We start from the raw sequence: 20,887 nt of genomic DNA on the forward strand, positions 1-20,887 counted from the left end.
TGAGTCTGGTTAACCTGGCTGCCCTCTCCGCATCCGTTATAACATATTGTTTCCTCTGTACAGTGGTCAGAGGAAGCCTGATGCATTTATTCTTCAAAATACTCTTCTCGCCTCTGTTTTCTGTGGTTTGCATGGTAATATTCAACTCCTCCAAATCACTTTGGACTTCTTTAAACCAATTGTGTTTTGATTTACTATTCCAAAAGTAATTAAATAATTGTTTTAAAACTCTGTTATCACCTAGTCGAAATATATGACAAAAAAAGGCAATCCTTCTTTTTCTCATCGTGTCTGTGATGGACTCACTTTCCCAATACATAACCTCATTCGGCAACAATCTCCACTGTCCATCCACCCGATGTTTCTTGTTTATGATCGTCCTGAGTATCCTTCGATCAACTCGTTGTAAGCGTTCTGTTGTTGATCTTAGTATTGAGTTTAAATAATGTTTCACAAGCATAAGTTTCTTCTGGTTTAATAACAGAGTTATAATGCCTAAATTTAGCATTAATTGAAAGACATTTCTTTTTGTATGTAGGCCAAGTTATCCGTTGTGCCTGCTTCAGTTTATATATTCTGCTCTCTATTGATGGTTTTTCATTGCAATTCCAAGTGAGATTTTCACCCATATATTTAAATGTACTTACAATTTCAATTCGTTTACTATTATTTAATAATAGCTCTGAATTTAAAGTTCTGAAAGTAGGCATTATTTTTGTTTTATCATACGAAATTTGCAATCCAACTTTTTTCGCTACATTTGCAAGTTCTTCCAATTGAACTTTAGCCTCTTCAAAACCATTTGCCAGTATCGCAAGATCATCCGCAAATGCCAAGCAATATTAAATGTAAAAACTTAAATATAGTTAAATGTGTTTTAGAAGCACATGAAAACGGGTGTGAATATGTGGAAGAATGAACCAGGGAGTGAAAAGATGTGTAAATGAGAAATATTAATACAGTACATTGTACTGTGTTATTTTTCCCCTAAATAGTGTATGATTGTTTTAGTTCAGGATTTAGGTGACTTTCAACAGATATGTATATGTAGGAGGCCTGTTTTTTTGTGTCCTCTCATAGATACTGTAAAGGTTTTATGATAAATAATGAATGAATGAAATGAACAATTTTCTCTTAGTGAAATCAAATTACGTCGCTCAAGTGCGGGGAGTATCCAGTATTCGGGAGATAGTGGGTTCGAACCCCACTCTCGGCAGCCCTGAAGATGCTTTTTCGTAGTTTCCCATTTTCACACCAGGCAAGTGCTGGGGCTGTACCTTAAGGCTACGGCAGCTTTCTTGCCTGTCCTATCGTCGCCATAAGACCTATCTGTGTCTGTGCGACGTAAAGCCAGTAGCAAAAAAATTTTTTATCATAAATATTTATCCCATTCATGGCCATCCACCAATGGCTGCTATTTTCAGATCGCAACCAGCCATAAGACAGTCTGTACGCTAGCTAGGTAACTTTGCCTGACCACCTATTCACACCTTACATCACTGCCTACATAATTGCTATGGTTACACTTCCGTCACACATTTTGTCGTGTCATGTTAGACAAATTTTCGAATGACCTCCCAGCCATAATACATATTTGTCACAATTCTCCACTGCGCTAAATGTGGGCATTAGGTGTCAGTTAACCAAAAACCTAAGTGACATAATGGGAAAGAGTTCAACTGTAAATTGCATAAGTAGACTATTTAACGTTCTATTTTACATCGTTAGATCAAGTGCCAGATTCTTCACAAGGCATCATGGATGACTGAGGAAGCCTGTGTTTTTGATGGTTTAAATTATTGCCTTGGTGCTATATTGAGTGGTTTATCAAGTTACAAACTTAAGTAAAAACGGCAAGGAGAATTATCGTGAATCATAAGGATAATAATTCCATACTTTCTTTGAGAATTGCTTAATTTTTTTAGACCTTCATATCCTTTACTTAGTTTAGGAGACTGCCTTTCTACTTAGCAAGTAACGTGTGTCGAAAGGAAAACAATACTCACTCATAGACTTGAAAATATCTCGCTAGTACTGTGCTACCAGAAAATTACACAAATAAAATCCATGCAGAAATGGACATTGCATGGTGTAGACTACAATGGCTTGTTTCTTAACATTTGTATTTATTTGGGTCAGATGAGATGAAGTTCCTCAAATCGGTAAGGGTTTATACAGTAGAATGACTTTAGGGAATAACTCCCCTTCTAGAATTTCTCTGTCTAAGTCTTAATGTGCTGGAGTTGTGGCGTGGCTCAAGGACTTGATACACCTGCCCGGATGGTAGGAGATTCAAGTTTGAATCACAATTGTGGTCACATTATTTTTCAAGTCCTAATCAGCAGATTACTTAATGTAAGAGATTTATTGATGATGACATTGTGGGGGTTTTTTCATTTTTATTTTTTTTTTCCATATGTAAGAAATGCTTTTAACTGAATCAGTAGACGGAGCATCATTTTTAAAAATCTATGTACTTAGTATAAAAATGTTGAGATCTGTTATTCTAAAATACCAGGAACTAGATTTAACAATTTTGTTTGCTTGAAATTTACACATAAACAAAAAGTTAAGCAACTTCTGGCACTTGGTCTAATGATGCTTAACCTTAAATATCTTAAATTGTAAAGTGTATGTAATGTGAGTATAAAAATATTGAATACTGGATTTAGCAAAATTATGTTTGCTTGAATTTACATATAAACCAAAAGTTAAAGGCAAATATCTCAAAACCAACTCCTGATGCTTGGTGTAATGGTGCGTAACAGCATCCACTTGATCATTAAACTTCATATCGTCCTCTCCTTCTACTGTTCTTTGTATATTGTTTCTACCTCCACTTGTCTTCTTCCAATATCATCTGTAATCAGGTCCTCACATCTCTTATTCATTCTCCCTCTTTGTCTCTTTCACATCTTTGCATCAGACTTCATTCTTGGAATTCTGTCTACTTTCATTCTTCTGACATGCCCAGACCCCCTAATTTGAGAGATCTGAAGCCATCTCTTCAGTTTCTACCCAATTAATTTATAACTATAAACCTCATGACGAGCCTTCCCCGTCTAGTCTCCTAACGTTTCAACATCCAGCATTCTTCTAAACTCTTCACATCTGATTTTTTCTCTTCTTGCTTTACTTTTCATATTTCTGAGCAACTTCATTTCTACTGCCTGCATTCTACTCTCCTTTCTGATGGTTACTATTTAATATTTACTGTTTTATATATATATAATACAGTAGTGTGTTTATTTTAAAACTCTGATTATGATATTTTTGTTAGATTGTACTGGAGTTTTAATCTTTCTGTCCGCAGGAACTGAATGAAGCTTGGATGAGACTAAAACAACTAGCATTGATGCGCCAAGAAAAGCTTTTTGGTGCTCATGAAATACAGCGGTTTAATCGCGATGCAGACGAGACTGTTGCATGGATCTCTGAAAAAGATGTGGTTTTGTCTTCAGATGATTATGGTCGAGATTTGGCTAGTGTTCAGACACTTCAGCGCAAGCATGAAGGTGTTGAGCGTGATTTGGCTGCTCTGGAAGATAAAGTCACTACCCTTGGTCAGGAAGCTGATAGGCTATGTGGCATTCATCCCGATCATGGAGATCAGATTCAGGCTAAGAGAGCTGAGATAGTAGCCTATTGGGAAAGGCTAACGACAAAAGCAGAGGCAAGTTCAGTTGTATTGTCCCCACTTGTAGTATTTGGTTTCATGTGATTTATATTTGAACAGGTATTTTTTAAAAATGAATCTTGCTTGAGTTTGTTTTTTTCCTTTTTTAATAGAAACCTTTAACTTTCAGGAACGGCGTCAGAAACTGGATGAATCTTACTATCTTCATAGATTTCTGGCTGACTTCAGAGATCTGATTTCATGGATCAATGACATGAAGGCTATCATATCGGCTGATGAGCTGGCTAAAGATGTTGCTGGAGCAGAAGCATTACTTGAGAGGCACCAAGAGCATAAGGTAGACATTGCAAATATGATGAATGCATTCTGGGAAATGTATTTGCTATGCTCTTCAAAAATTTCAGTGCTTCTTTTCCTCTTTAATTTCTCTTTGTGTTTTGATTTGAAATCTGAATTAAAAATGGTTTTAGATACATGATGTAGGTTCAAGTACATAATTGGAGGTGTGTAGCCACTAGGAAGCAAAGTAATTGGTGGAAATGTGTGAAAATAATAGGTAGAGATGTGTTACACTCATTCCAAATGTACAGTACTCATTTTACTTTTATTTTACTTAGTTACTTATGATGGGATATTTAAAGTTATAAACATTATGTGTTTAAATTTTATATTACTTCTTGGAGTTTTTGTTCCCAACTCCAACTAAAGGAGGAGGATTGGGCATACAATTAGGACGTCCACCCCGTAAAAACTTGTACTGCTATGGAAAAGGCAATTTTAAAAAATCAGATCAAAAATTAGATGTATGGCTTTTCAGGCATTTGCTCTATTAACCAGCGTTTCGTCTTAGGTCTGACACTAGACTCTTCAGAGTGGGATGTGTCAGACCCTACCCACTGACGCTGGGGAGTATGCAGGTGAACTTATCAGAAGCCTGTTTAAGAGGCACTGTCTGATAACTGCAGTTCTCCCCACTCTGAAGAGTCTAGTGTCAGACTTATGACAAAACGCTGGTTAATGTAGCAAACGCCTGAAAAGCCATACATCTAATTTTTGATCTGATTTTTGATATGCTCTCTTGGTGGAAAAATATCTAATTCCCTCCATGGGAACTTAGAATTTCCAAAAGGCAATAAAAGCCAATGATGTGAGGATAACAGGCGTATTGATATTGTTCCGCCTTTGATAGTGCTCAACCCATGCCAAAACCATCACACTAATCGGAACATGGAACGTTCAAACCCTGCTTCAAGTTGGTATGTTGGCACAAGTACATCAATTCGACAACTAGCAACTGTATATTCTATGCATAAGCAAAATGAGATGGACTATCATTATTATTATTATTATTATTATTATTATTATTATTATTATTATTATGTGGAATTTACAAGCATAATGTGCAAAAATATACAATGAACATATAAATTAAAATATAGAAACAATTAAACTAGAATGTTCAGCTTCGACAACCAGTCCACTGCACTTGGTGTCAATTCATGCAGAGCCTGTAAATAGTCCTTAAATGCTGACGACAGCTCTCAACAACATAAAGCAGTGTCTGCTTCTCAGCAGCACGCGCACGCGCACGCGCACGCTGAGGTTTGACCACTCATGTTGAGGAAGATCGAAACCTGGCACTTTCTTCGTTGTTTGTCTTTAATAAGAAAGACATTGGTGGGTGGACATTGTTCCCATTGCTGTCTCCATTCTGCTGTTACACTGAATTTTTCATGGAATTATAGATCAGTCCAGAGTGGATTTTAACCTCATCACAGGTGGATCTCATAAGGCATTGAACAAGAGTGAGTTCCTGTGTGCTAAGATCTTCTTGAGCAACTGGACTTTCGTTGCTTTTCTCCTCAGATCTGGAGGAGCATTGTTTGCTAAAACAGGCAGCCACTAAGTAGGAGTGGACCTCAATGCACCAGAAACAACTCTCATGGTTTCATTGAGCAATCTTGCCTGAATGTATGCTGTTTTCCCACATAGGAGCACAGTCCTCACCAGCAGAGTATGCTAGAGAAAGTGAAGCAGTGGAAAGAGCGTTTGCATCTGCACCCCAGTTTTTGCCCGCTAGTTTATGCAGCAGATTTACTCATGTACTCAGCTTCTTTGACAGGTTCAGGCAATGTTGTTTGAACGACAAGGATCGATCCAGTGTGACACGCAGATATTTTGGGGAGAAGTTGTGGGAGACTTCTGTTTGGTTAAAAACCACTCGTAGCTTCCGATTAGCTTCCATGTTATGCAAGTGGAATGCTGTTACTTCCGTTTTACTAGGATTTGACTGGAGTCTCCATTTGTGGAAAATGTTGCACATGGAAGCTAGGTCCTCTGTAAGTACATCCTCACAGTGTGCCAAATCTGTACTCTAAGTAATTAAAGCTAGATCGTGTGCAAAGTGTATCTTCTTTGAAGTTGTTCTTGGCAGGTCATGGATGTAAAGATTGAATAGAATGGGAGGTAATACTGACCCTTGAGGTAAATCATTAGTTAGAGATCTCCACCTCCTTCTTTCACCATTCAGAAATACAGCAAGCCAGCGGTTGGATAACATGTTGTTTAGTGAGCATGCTAGCTTCTGACAAAGGATGACTTGATCAAACTTGAGCAACAGTCCCTCTCTCCAGACCGTGTCATAGGCTGATGTGAAGTCAACAAAAGCTGCAGCAGTCTTCAGTCTTTTCTGGAATCCTGCTTCAATCTCAGCCTCCCCGAGGAGTGCTAGATAAGGCATTCGGGTGTTCTCTGGGAAAGGGTGGTACACCGGCTGATTCTTCCACGAAGGCACTGCTACACAGCAACAAGCAGATGATAGCAAGTACTAAGAGATGGACTAGCAGAGATCAACATGGGTCATGATGGGATATTTAAAGTTATAAACTTCATTATGGTTCCATGTTGAACTGAGATTACAAAAGTTGAAATTTCAGTGAGGGTTCCACCTTTCCAATACAAAGTGTTTGTCGTACAGGATAGGGTTTACATGTTTTTATTCAAGGGGCCAGTTTTGACACATTTCTGAAGTGTCATCATCAGCCTAAATTACAAAACTAGCAAAATACATGAGAGATTATAATAACGATGTATAAACATAGTGACACATAAAATTATTTTGACAACAGTTTCACATTTAAAAAATTGAGGGTTTTATAAAATATTTGGCATGTTTCTGCAACGTGTATGCACACGTAAAAGTCTTGCGTGAATGCCGTATATTCAAGCGTGGCGATGTATTTTTACAACACATTAATTGTGTAATAGTCGTCTTTGGGTGAGGCACTTTCAAGTGCTAGGTTAAGGATGTGATAAAAACTTGGTGTACACATTAAAATCTTGTTGGACACATAAAACCACTACTCTGTATGGTGTCACTTAAGGACAAAATAGTAGTGCTGTTGTTATACTCAGCAACGTCTTCCAATACTTTTGTTACAAGTACGTAATTAGGTGGTATGTCATTTAACTGTAAGCTAAGCTTTCTCAGTCCACATGGAATTTGTGAAGCCTGAGAATAAAAGAAAAAAAACCTAGTTTAGATATGAGGGCTTAATGGGCCAAGGCAAAAGAATGACCTGTGTAGTTAAATGTAGAGGCTCACACCTTGGTCTGCATGCTGTGTAGTTTACTGTGTGAAGGGGAGACGCAAACTAAAGCGTGTAGGCCTGGCCGGAGCAGGTAATTGGGAGTGGGGAGGGAAACGGAGGGATAGCGGGTGAGGGAGGTGTTGAAGGCGGATCTAAGGGGCAGTATGGTGGGGGCTTGTGGCATGATTGGGTATTGCGCATAGCATGAAATATCGAACGCCTGTTTGAAATTTTGATGTTTCTAGATGGAACTTTAAAATTAGATATATGGAACATGTCAATACCATCAAATACAACAGGTTTTCGGCAGTTGACCAACATATTCACAATTCAAATCATAGCTTCAACACTGTAGATCAGGACATTGAAATTTTCAGGAACATAGACAAAGGCCCCACTCTTGATGTTACGGAGAACTGCTTTATTAATTTGGACCAGTTTTTAAATCCCAACTTTAACCTCAATGAAATTCCAGAAAAAGCTAATATCTTCGACTTTTTAATTAAATTATCTAGAGACATCAAAATTTCAAACAGGTATTTGATATTTCACGCTATGCGCAATACCCTATCACGCTACAAGCCCCCACCATGTTGCCCCTCTGATCCGCCTTAAGCACCTCCCTCTCCCGCTATCCCGTCCTTTCCCTCCCCACTCCCAATTACCTGCCCTGGCCAGGCCTACAGACTTTAGTTTGCATCTCCTCTCCACGGTAAACTACACAGCACGCAGAGCAAGGTGAGCCTCTACATTTAACCACACAAGTCATTCTTTTGCCTTGGCCCATTAAGCCCTCATATCTAAACTAGGTTTATTTTTATTCTTCAGGCTTCACAAATTCCATGTTGGACTGAGAAACCTTAGCCTACAGTTAAACATACCCACCTAATTAGGTACCTGTAACAAAAGTATTGGAGGATGTTGCTGCAAACAACATCAGCACTGCTATTTTGTCCTTAAGTGACACCGTAGAGAGGAGTAGTTTTATGTCAAACAAGATTTTAATGTGTGCACCAAGTTTTTATCACATCCTTAACCTAGCACTTGAAAGTGCCTCATCCAAAGAAGACTATTACACGATTAATGTGTTGTAAAAATACATCGCCACACTTGAATGTACGACATTCCCACAAGACTTTTACTTGTGCATATGCGTTGCAGAAACACGCCAAATATTTTATAAAACCCTCAATTTTTAAAATGTGAAACTGTTGTCAAAACACTTTCATGTCACTATTTTTATACATTGTTATTATAACCTATCATGTATTTTGCTAGTTCTGTAATTTAGGCTGATGATGCTTCAGACATGTCTAAACCGGTCCCTTGAATAAAAACATTATTCATTGGTAAGTATAACATTATTTTATCTAACCAGATTCATCAATCCACCATTTTATATGTACATTATCGCATCACATACACAGTTCATTCTTTAAAAATTTTATTTCCACAATGTAATTCTGTCTTAGGACTTCGGCAAATCCATAAGTGTATCTTAGGCTGATGATGACCCATATAGGGTCGAAACTAGTCCCTTGATAACATATTGTAATGTATTTATAGACATTGCAATTATTGTACACTATTGAGTAGGTGGAGTAAACCTTGTAAATTATTTATGTAATCTTAATTCAATACGGAACCAATAATGGAATTTATAACCTTGAAAGTTGCATACCTGCCAACCGTTCCGATTTACCCGGAAACTTTCCGGTTTTTAACTCATCTTCAGATTTTCAGATTTATTTTTACTTCTTCCTATTTTTGACCGATGTAACCTCTAGTAAGGCCAATATTCTTCCCCTAGGATAAAGGATAAACTCTTATGTGCTTGTGTTATTTACAAAACCTCATTTTCAAGCGTATTTATTTGATGCTTTACTTCGTGAGTTTTGTCGGTCTCCTTCGTGTATCGTGTTTCCCGCTCACCACAGCAGCGTGTGTGTGCTTTATACAGCTGGGGATTTGGGGCGGCAATTGTCCTGCAAGCAAAAGAGGTTGGCACGCGCTAGCAACTCAGTTGATCGGGACGAAATAATGAGTTTGTTATTGTGCTGTTCGCGCGCTGCTAACATCTTTTCTGTGCATAGTTTCGTCGGAGTTGTAGCCACGTGTTTTTTCTTGCATTTCTATGCTTTCCCCCTCTGTCAAAGTCGTATGTTAATAATGTATGGGACATATTTAATTGTTTTGTATGTGGTAGTTTCACATATTTAAGTATACAATTTTAATGAGTTGAATGTTTTTAAGGGGGTTGTGTCGGTGACACTTTCTGGAGTTTTCTTTTCTCGTTATGGCCAAAAAACAGAACAAACGTTATCTCCAAGTTTCAGAGATACCAATAAATTTCTGTTCATTTTACAGTCTGATAAAGGAAACTACCGTATTTTCTCGCATAATTAACCCCCTTGCATAATTTACGCATCCCAATATTTTTGGGTCCAAAGTGGAGAAATATAAATGTTCACGTATTTCAAGCACCCACAACTTCGAACATCCATCACGCAGTAAAGATGTCAACTACTAAGTAGCAGGCTTCCTATTGCGAAAGCAGGCATTCCAAATACAGGGCAACGTGCTGTTATTTTCTGGCAGGAAATCCCACTGCACTAGTTTTAAGAGTGTTTCGGGTATGGAACATTCTGTGACCTCAAAATTGTTTCAGTCCAGACTATTCGAGTAATACTGCATCATACAAACTTGTGTTGATCAGTTACGCCGAAATATACGGGAATAGGGCAGCGGGCAGCAAGTATTTGGTGTCCAAATGAAACGTGCACTGCTATGATAACAGAAGTGCACTTCAAGTGGCCAACAAGTCTCGCAAAGCATATCACGAACCAAAAAGCGGCAAGTTTCCGCAAGTAGAGGAGGATCTGCTTAAATATATGATTTTGTTACTTACGCAACGTTGGATAAGCCGTTTCTGACGAAATGCTGTATTTTTAAAAATGAGAAATAGCTGTTGCACATGGAATTGGTGTATCAGATTTGAAGGTTAGCCGATACTTGATTAATTTTATGAAGAGAAATGGACTTTCTCTTCGACGAAGAACAACATTATGCCAAAAAATGACGAATGATTTCCACTATTTTCATCGCTTTGAGATTGAGAAGCGTAAAGTGAAGGAATATTTAATCTCCTTTATAGGAACCGCAGGTCAGACGCCAATCGGTTTCCATATGCCACAACGTCGAACAATCGATAAGAAAGGAACATACAGTGTTATCATACGCACTACCGGAAGCAAAAAAACTATGTACTGCAATGCTTGCTGTAACAGCTGATGGCAAAAAGCTTGCACCTTACATTGTTCTAAAACGAAAAAAAAAAAAAATGCTTAGAGCAAAATTTTCAAGAGTGATCAATGTTCGTATTCAAGAAAAAATGGTGGATGGACACGTCACTCGTACAAGATTGGATATGAACGGTTTGGGGTAATATAGCAGGGTCCTTCCTTCGATGCCTGGCCCTTCTCGTGTTGGACAGGTTTTTTTTGCCAGTATGTCATTGTTATGACATTACATGAATTGTACTTTTATTAGTTCATGTTTATTTCACTTCAGGTCGTATTGTCAGCTCGTAATGGGAAGAATATTTTCCAGTATTGGTACTTCAAAACCACGTATCTAACCTGATGTACCGTATTTGACTTTTCAGAAAAAATCTTGCGTCGGAATTTTACGCCAAATGACGATAACCGCAAATGAGTTGAACCAATTGTGTTTATATTACATTTGATGTATCTTTTAAATGTAAATGATTTGTAAATATCTAAATATCTGAATTCTTTGAGTAATTTACGCATCCAAAGTTTTTGCCTGTATTTTTCGTCAAAAATGTGTGTTAATTACGCGAGAAAATATGGTATTATGCATTTTGTTGCATGTGTCGGTGTGACATAAATATTATTATTCGTATGTGTCATAAATGAGAATGATTAGGTACATTATCTTGTAACCATTCTTATGTTTTCTTAGTTTAAGATTTTAAATTTAATGGTCAATTTGCATTGTAACTGTAGATATGCATGCCTTTTATCCTGACCTTTTTTCACCTAGACAGTGGTGAAATATATGTGACGAAATCCGAGAATTAAAAAAAAATCTTATTTTTGGTTTCGAAAAGTTGGCAGGTACGCAGTTGTCAGCTCCTGCTTGTAAAACGTTTCCAGACCATCAGAGAGGATTTCAAACACATTTTGTCATGAACTGGTGTTACGCCGTATAGTTTCTGGTTACTGTAATTGGAAACTCATTCTAATTTAGTGATGCCCATCCACCTCAGTATATCTATCTACATTATGCTGAGCCGGTATTCTGTCTTCAGTCGTAGTCAGCCAACTGCCACAGCCATTAAATGCGAGAGTACAGATGACAGTACAGAGATGTTTGGTTTTAGTTGGGCTTAAGCAAGCATTTTATGGAAAAAATATAGGCTAAGCCAAGGCCAGAATGTAACTTCTTGTAAATTAAGTTTGTGGTTAGATGAACAGTCTTATAAAGCAAGTTACCAGAAAATAATGAACTACAGTATACCATTCTAATAGTATGAATAGTATTGGACAACTTATCTACTATCTGGTCCTGTAGTCAAAGCAGGTACTACTGTTCCTAAAGTCTAGATATTCTTGCAACTCTTGCTCAGTTCATAGTATTTTTCTGTTTGCACCCATTTTCCCCCTTTTTCTACCACTTTTTGTGGTTCTGCTTCCATTTCACTACTTGATAATCAACCTATCACAAGATCACTATATTAACCTTGTATTTCTACTGCAAGGAAGGCCAAATTATTAATAATGGATAACAAATGAAAAATTGTTCTATCAAGAGAAGTATTGGCAATGTAAAACAATGACTCAGCAGATATTATGTTTGCTCCCCATTCTAGTGTAAAAAGTGAGATTTTAGTCAAGGCGGAGAATGTTTTTGTTTGCTCCAAGATTACTGCCTTGTCCATTCTGCTATAGAGTACATTTATACAACAAGAGTTCTATTTACCTTCAAAGAGAAACTTCCTACCATTAACTTCAGTTTCTAAAAATGAAACTTGGAAAGTTTTAGTTATCTTCCATTCAAATATAATATTTTAAGTTTAACCTGTTTAATAAATGCTTCATTCAATGGACTTTGGATTTGACAGACATAATTTAATAAACATGGATAGTGAAAATAACAATAATTATTCAATGAAAGTGATTCATAATAATAGTAGTTGTGAAACTTTGGACATCAGTGAAAATTTGAAGCAGGCTGGTGATAATTGCCAGGAGAATGGCACTGATCATTGGTTAGACATTATTGCAGGTGATTAAGGCTACCAAATTCTAAGCCAGGATGAGATTGCTGAAGATGATTTACAGGGTGATCAGGAGGAAAAGAAGGTAGAGGATTCAGCTGGCTTGAAACTATTCATGGTTAGAGAACACAGACGTTATCTCATTCATGTATGCCTTATCACCTATCAGATTTAAAGGTGACTGTTTATTACAAACATTTCCAGCAATTTCAATCAATAATTATCAAGAAACCGTATTATGAAAATGGAAAGCAACTGAAATTTGATGCTTTATTTAAACTGAATCCACTGAAAAATATGTGCATAAAATTATTCCTACTTAATTACATTAATAACACTGAAACACTTTTATTATCAGTATATTTCCTAAGACGCATTATTTAACGTACTTTTGATTTTATGGACAACCCTTAGACCCTGATTCTGTTAAATCGAGAGTTTACTGTATTGACAATATGGTCTTGACAATGGATTATGCTGAAAGCTTGCAGTATGATATTGTGGAACTTGAAAATAAATTCAGTTAGTAGGGTAGAAAATTAGCATTTCCAAAGAAAAAGTTCTATATTGGAAAGAAACTTAAGAGGATGAAAAATTGTGTAGGGAAAATGAAACAGGAGCAGGTGGATCATTTCTAGTACTTATGATAGAATGAAGGTGTAGCAAAGCTAAGGCAGTGAACTCATAGTTGTAATCAATTATATTCTGTAAGAAAAATAATTAGCTCTTGTATGAAATTTTCTGACCAACTCTATTGTACAGGAGTGAGTGCTGGGTAAATTCAGTATATCTTACTCATAAACTGGAAGCAACAGATGAGAATCCAGCAAGATTTATTACTGGTATAAACAGCTGGGAACAGTAGTAGTAATAGTAATACATGGCATTTGCACTGAAGAAACAAAGGCTAAGCTGGGAATTAACTATGTGGATAAAGCTCAGAGTACAAGTTGCCTTCGAAAATGAAATCAGGATACAAGTGGAGGATAAAAAGAATGAACTCAGCTCTGGAGGGTAAGAGGCATATGAAATGGAGATGACAATGGAACTCTGTTTTTTGTTGTTTAAAGACAAGATGTATGGAATTAAATTAAGCCAAAAACTTGGGGATTGTAGAGGTGCTTACTTCATTCACAGAGCCTTGCAGATAGAATGCTTGTTTGAAAGGCATAACATTCTATAATGAAGATGGGTGGAGCGTATGGATATAAGTAGTAATTGCTAATATATCCACTTGTATCATGATTGCTTACTCAACATTCACTTCCTCACGGTATTGTATCCAGTGAAATTCTGATTTTATTGCTTAATAATATTTTCAGAATCTCTGACCTGTCAGATAACCTGCAAAACTGGTTGCAAGTGTTACTTACACATAGTTGAAGAGATTTTCGTACTCCAGTGTCTGATCTGTAGATTATGTAGTTGGAGTACATGAGCACTGTGTGGGTGAAGACTCAACATCCTCACATACATCCTTTCTATTTCCTTAGTATCATTAAGTGATGTCTGAAATAGTAGTGATACAAAATATACTTGTAACATTTGTATGGCTGAAATAGTATAATTAAGAAATAAGAGCCAGCTTTTTCCAGTGCACTCAACACTCAAATAATTTGAAATGGACTGTACCCTTGTCTGTCTCTGAAGATCTTACAATTTTTAACATGTGAACAATTGTGTGTTTGTGAAATGTTAATTATTATTTATGAGGGTCTTGCTTTATGAGTATTATATGAATAATAATCTGGGCCGATAACCCACCTGTTAGGCTCCTTTAAACAACAAACATCCTCACGAATAATAATCTACTGCTTGGTGCAAGGAGTTCTGATTTTAAACTGTTGTGATTTTGTACACACTTTATAATTCCTGAAATTTCAACATTTTTAATATTAAATTATGCTTCTGCATTTTATATCCTAGGTAATATACATTTTATGTAAAACTTTCTGAAAAATTCTTGTAAATGTCTTAGGGTGAAATTGACGCTCGTGAGGATAGTTTCTGTGCAACAGCCGAGGCTGGGCAGCAACTGTTGGATCGTGGGCACTATGCTTCAGAGGAGGTGAAAGACAAACTAGTGGTTTTGGCATCGGAGAAAACTTCTTTGCTGTCCATGTGGGAGGAACGCCGTATCCTATATGAGCAATGCATGGATCTGCAACTATTTTATCGTGACACTGAACAAGCAGATACATGGATGGCGAAACAAGAGGTCAGTTATTACAGGGCATTTTAATATTTTAATCTTGATCATTTTTTTCTTTACATTTACCTAAACTTGTTGGAAGTTGTTCCAGTGCTGTTATCCCTGATCTTTGAGTTAGACATGTTCTCTGATATTACCGTATTGGCGCGAATAATCCCCACACCCTAATTTTAGGAAGGCTCATTTTGAAAAAGAAACGAACTAAAATTCCTTCCATTGAAAGAGTAACATAGGTATAAACAAACATTTCATATCACTCCGTGAAGTCCACGTGTTCTTTACACAAATATGAACATTTTAATTTACGAATATAGCAGCTTTGCCTGAGATGATAAAAATTATCACTGCTATAAAATGCCATGAAAATTATCAAGTAGACCTATTTAGGCTGGATTCCCTGTAGATTGGGAGATTCATTGTCTCTTACATCACTAGAATCCTCGTGTAAATTACAAATTCGCCACACTCCATGTCTGAAACATTTTTCACACGCGGTCTCTTCTTACTCAGATAGTACTGTAATACAACTGGTGTGGATAATTCTTTTCGTACAATGTAAACACTTGAAACATGTTGTAAGTACAAAGACGCACACACGAGATGCTGTCAATTGTGTACACTATTTTATTTACAAATTACATACACATTATACACACACATGAATGAACCGCCATCTCGACAAACATTTGACTGCTACCTTAGCATGTCAACCGATTACCAACACAACAAAATCACAACATGAGTTCACACACTCGACTAACGACTTCCCCTAACAAATTTCTATAAAATACCTTCCCACCTTGTGAATACTTGACATATTTTATTATACCTAATTCCCGTACATGCTTCGAGAGCCAATTACTCTCTTCCTCAGCGGTGCCAAGACATCAATAATCTTTGGACTTGGTACATTGTAACAGATACTTATCAACAAAACAGTTATATATATAAAATCAAGAAATTGTTAAATTATTTCTTTGTGTTTCAACTTACTATGTCAATTTATTACGGACTTTAAATATAAATTTTCAAATCATAAAATGGATATCTATTAAATTAGTCAACTATACGCTAAAATTTTAATCTGCTCTGCCCTTTGAACTTACGTCTTTATTTACATCTAAAAAGAACTAAAATGTCTCTTTGTGTCTAAGTTTCCATTTACTTTGTCATTTAAAAAAACACTTGAAAAGGGATTTTTTAAAAATAAATAACACCTACTCAGTCACTATATTGAACTTAAAATTTCTGCTCTCTTCTTGAAACTTTTTTCTTTTCCTTAAGTCTGCTATATTTCTGTGACACCTCAGATAATTCGGAAATTCCTCCTCTTAATCGTGTCCAACCATGTCAGCCATCTTAACCGTCCAATTCTTCAGTTTCAGCTAAATTTTCCACAAATTCAAATGGCATAACACTGGTCAGAACCAAACAATATGTACTCGCTTACTGTCAATGACCTTACGGGGCGAGCTGCTACTATGCTGCCGGTTGCATAATGACCTTGCTAGTCTTCAATCTCAAATGGTTACGAAATTTATTCATGAATGAAATATTATTACACTAGTCTGAATCAAATAAATGTGTTCTTGCTCTCTGCTTGCTGTCAATGACCTACGAAGTGCGCTGCTACTTGTTGCCGGGAACATTTATTTGATTCAGACTAGTGTAATAATATTTTGTTCGTGAATATATTTGGTAACCATTTGATGTTGAAGACTAGCAAGGTCATTACGTAACCGGCAGCATGGTAATAGCTCGCCCCGTAAGGTCATTGACAGCAAGCGAGTACATATTGTTTGGTTCAGACCAGTGTTATGCCATTTGAATTTGTGGAAAATTTAGTTGAAACTGAAGAATTGGACGGTTAAGATGGCTGACATGGTTGGACATGATTAAGAGGAGGAATTTCCTAATTATGTGAGAGGTCTCGGAAATATAGCGGACTTGAGGAAAAGAAAAAAGTTTCAAGAAGAGAGCAGAAATATTTTAAGTTGAATAGGCGTTACTTATTTATTTATTAATAATAATAGTAATGTTATTTGCTCTACATCCAACTAACTACTTTGTAAGGTCTTCGGAGACGCCGAGGTGCCGGAATTTAGTCCCACAGGATTTCTTTTACGTGCCAGTAAATCTATCGACACGGGGCTGTCGTATTTGAGCACCTTCAAATACCACCGGACTGAGCCAGGATCGAACATTCCAAGTTGGGTTTAGAAGACCAGTGCCTTAACCGTCTGAGCCACTCAGCCTGGCAAATATTTATTTATTTTAAAAAAATTCCTTTTTCAAGTGTTTTTGTTAAATGACTAAGTAAATGGAAACTTAGACACAAAGAAGCATTTTAGTTCTTTTTAGATGTAAATAAGGATGTAAGTTCAAAGGGCAGAGCAGATTAAAATTTTAGCATGTAGTTGACTAATTTAATAGATATCCATTTTATGATTTTAAAATTTCTATTTAAAGTCCGTAATGAATTGACATAGTAAGTAAGTTAAAAAACAAAGAAATATTTTAACAATTTCAAGGTTTTATATATAACTGTTTTGTTGATAAGTATATCTGTTATAATGTACTAAGTCCAAAGATTATTGATGTTTTGGCACCACTGAGGAAGAGAGTAATTGGCTCTTGAAATATGTAAAGTATTGACAAGGTAAAAAAGTATTTTATAGAAAATTGAATAAAAGTCAATACGGACAGGAATAACCAACATGGTGAAAATAATAAATTCCACTAACAAGGCAAATAACACCTCCACACTGTGTCTCAAGACTGCCCCTTTATATACATTGCCTGACCAATATTTTAGAAAAGTGTGACCCAACATGTTTTTCTCAAATCTTCTAGAGTCTCCAGTAACCTATGTACAGATGGGTCGAACATTCTATAAACCTCTAATGACAAAGATGCATTATTCAGGACTATTACCCTGTGTTGCACAACATTACATTGGATTTATACATCATATTTATGGGTAATAAATTATATACTATTAATTACGTGTTCTTACATTAGTCATATTGATATACATTGACGCAAGTGCGATAAACATTTATAACTTGAAAATATTCTCTCCCCCATGGGTAACTAATGCAAATATCAAGCTCAAATAATAATAATTATTATTATTTTACGATTATGGTTGTTATTATTATTGCTTGTATGTATGGCTCTGAAGGGTTACATCCATTTTGTATTAGTATTATTATTACATTATATGTACATATGATATGATCGCGCTGTTTGTGAGGTTATGTCATGAAACATGTTGAACATAAATATTTATGAGTTCAGTTAATGTAAATATGTGTAAATTACTATTATATAATTTATTCTTACCTGTATATTGTAATCCATAATTGTGAAACACAATGTAACTTCCAGAATGGTAATAGTCACGAGAACGATTAGGAATATTCTGTACATTAATCTGTGTATTAGGCACTCTAGAATTTTCGTGAAGGTATTGCGTGTAACGTATCTTTCTGGAAGCCTGGCCAGGATATATGTAAAGAGACTATCTTGACGGTGAAGTCAGTTATTGGAGTTACTGTTAAGTGAGTTATTGGTTAGAAGAGAGTTATTGTGTAGCAAGGTTATGCTTGTGACCACGTGTGGACATTCTTTTAAGCGGTCAACTGTTTTGTGTTCCAAGGTGTAACCTCTGTGTGCTGTGTTATTCAGTTGTTTTAAAATGGCGGCTTGGTGATGTGAGTGTTTTGTTGCGACAACTGTGATTAAGATTATGCGTGTGTTTAATTTGTAAATAGATATGAATAAAATAATTGAACCAACTGACAGCATCTCGTGTGAGTCTTTGTGGATACGTTAACTGGCGACCGTGACAGGATTATTGAATCTATTTGAATCAAAAATGAACGACCAGAGGACCGTATTGATGTTTAAACAGTTTTATTTCCTTGGCTGAGAACATGGAGGGCTCAGTTAGGAAAACTGAGAACATGGAGGGCTCAGTTAGGAAAACTGAGAACATGGAGGGCTAAGTTAGGAAAACTGAGAACATGGAGGGCTCAGTTTGGAAAACTCGAGGAGAAAATTGGGGCCCAATTAAAAACCGGATGGATGTCAGAAGAGGGAGCCGAATACCCAATCGCTGGACTTTGTGGGCAGGAGACAGAAGTACGACGCTGTATGACTCATTAAAAGATTGATCTTGAGAGATGCAGCTTTTCATCCCTCAAGATTTTATGTTGGATCAAGCTTTTTAACTCATTATGTACCATCAATTCAACGTCTTTTTATGTGATAACAGCACAGCAGGAATGTACAAAATTGTCACGTTACAAATGAACTTCAACTGAATTTACTTCTTCATAAAAAGTGTTGATATTTTTCTACGTACATCCTTTTGATTGTAAATAACGTCTTATATTTGTAATGTGTGTTTATAATTGTTTTATGATTTAGTCCTTTTGGCCTGTCCTCTTAATTGGCTGATGACACTTTAAATGTGTTGAAACCAGTCCGAAGTTAACATGTTGTAACTTAATATTGGTACAACTGAATAACAGTGTGTTAGAAAGGTGGAACCTCTGTACTTTCTTTTTAGTATTGTGATATCAAATCGGTAATAATTTCTCGTATGCAGTTAAGAGTGCTGTGTGTACTACACGCATTGACCATAGAACACTGAAGTGGTCAACATGAAATTAGACCAGAGAAAGGTCACACTGCTTTGGCTCCCCATCTACCTCCACTCCCCTGGCCTTCTGGAGTTGCCACGCGTGTTTCAGTCGTTAGATCACTTAGCATTGAATGCATTCTTCTGATTCGGTAGTTCTCTGTGTTTGGCTTGCTTGATATATTGATTATGAATTATATTAAAGGGCAGTATTCTGCATGTAGTATGTTACCTGCTGGAAATAATGCTGGCATATATTCTGGTCCAACATTTGAAATCGGTCAAGTTATTGTAGCAAACTTTTTAAAGTTATTCAGGAATCTTGCCTATAATGAGGAAGGCAGTGGGAAGATAAACTTTGCAAGTAGAAAAATGGATGGCAGAAGCTTGCAGCATTTCTGAGAAATTAGTACAACATATCAGCAGTTCTTTAATCTTGGCTGAGCTGTAGGGATGCATGCTGTTTTGATTCACCAAGTTGGGAGTATAATCCGCAGTACAAATGCATCTTAATGAAGCAGTGGTTCACAAGACTGCTCTGGAATACTACAACCGATCAGAATGCCCTATGACTAACAAAATTCGGGCTGATCTCGATTGTAAAATTAACTATTAAATTTTTCTGAATTTACTTGGTTTTGGGTTCAAGATGAAAAACTGTGGACATAAATTTGTAATGGAACATAGTGACGCTACTGCCACAAGGGTGAAGTTTTAGCAAATTATACATTTACTGTATTGTGTTCTGAGGACAGCAGGCCTATAATTTACATGGGCAAAATATATATTAATAAGAATCTTATTGATAAATATATCTGGCGTGATTCCAGAGAACGGTGGACTGAAAGTATCGACTAGTAAAGGTGTTTGGCTCATTATAGCTCATGCGTGTTGTGTACTTACAAGTTTTATACCAGCAGCCAAGCTTGTCTTTAATGATGGAAGATGATCTTTAGATTTTTTGAATCAGATTATCATTCAGAAATAAATGGTGAGGTTTTCAAGGATTGCGTTGTTCATATGTTGCAATCATTGTGATGGACAAAGTCGGCTATCATTCCATCCAACCAGACGAGCCACCACGTTCACACTGGCATATAGCAGATATTATGAAGTGATTAAATAAGAAAAGTGTTGAGTTTTCTCTTGCCATGACTAGATACAAGCTTCTGTGTAAAGAACGAGATCAGAAGTGCCAAGGAGGAGGTTGGTGCATCGAGTAGGGTGCCTGTTGCCATATCACTACCAATATAATGTAATCATGTTGATATGAGCCCAAGTTAAACAGGAAGTTGTAAAGCAAAACACTACTTTCAGACTTACTGATGTCTAGCATCTTGTACATGAAGACATAATTATGGTTACTTGCGAAGACTGGGAGAAATGTGTAAGGTATTCCAAAGCATTAAGTTACAAGAAAATGATTAAGTCATCATTCAGTATCGTGGAAACAGTGACAGCGAGCTTTAGGGCAACGAATCCAGCGGTGAATAAGAAT

The 20,887-nt window shown here is 36.5% G+C and overlaps 1 protein-coding gene across 4 annotated transcripts in view; it reads left to right on the forward strand.

Moving 5' to 3' along the window:
* The window catches only part of alpha-Spec (alpha spectrin), a 459,851-nt gene that overhangs the window by 94,097 nt on the left and 344,867 nt on the right, over positions 1-20,887 (forward strand). For all 4 annotated transcript variants that reach the window (XM_067138066.2, XM_067138067.2, XM_067138068.2 and 1 more), the window contains exons 7-9: positions 3,314-3,673; positions 3,807-3,974; positions 14,508-14,747. In XM_067138066.2, coding sequence (XP_066994167.1) covers positions 3,314-3,673; positions 3,807-3,974; positions 14,508-14,747 — 768 coding nt within the window. The remainder of the gene's footprint in view (positions 1-3,313; positions 3,674-3,806; positions 3,975-14,507; positions 14,748-20,887) is intronic.

The sequence above is a fragment of the Anabrus simplex genome, chromosome 1 (genome assembly GCF_040414725.1).
Source record: "Anabrus simplex isolate iqAnaSimp1 chromosome 1, ASM4041472v1, whole genome shotgun sequence".
NCBI classification, from domain to species: domain Eukaryota; kingdom Metazoa; phylum Arthropoda; class Insecta; order Orthoptera; family Tettigoniidae; genus Anabrus; species Anabrus simplex.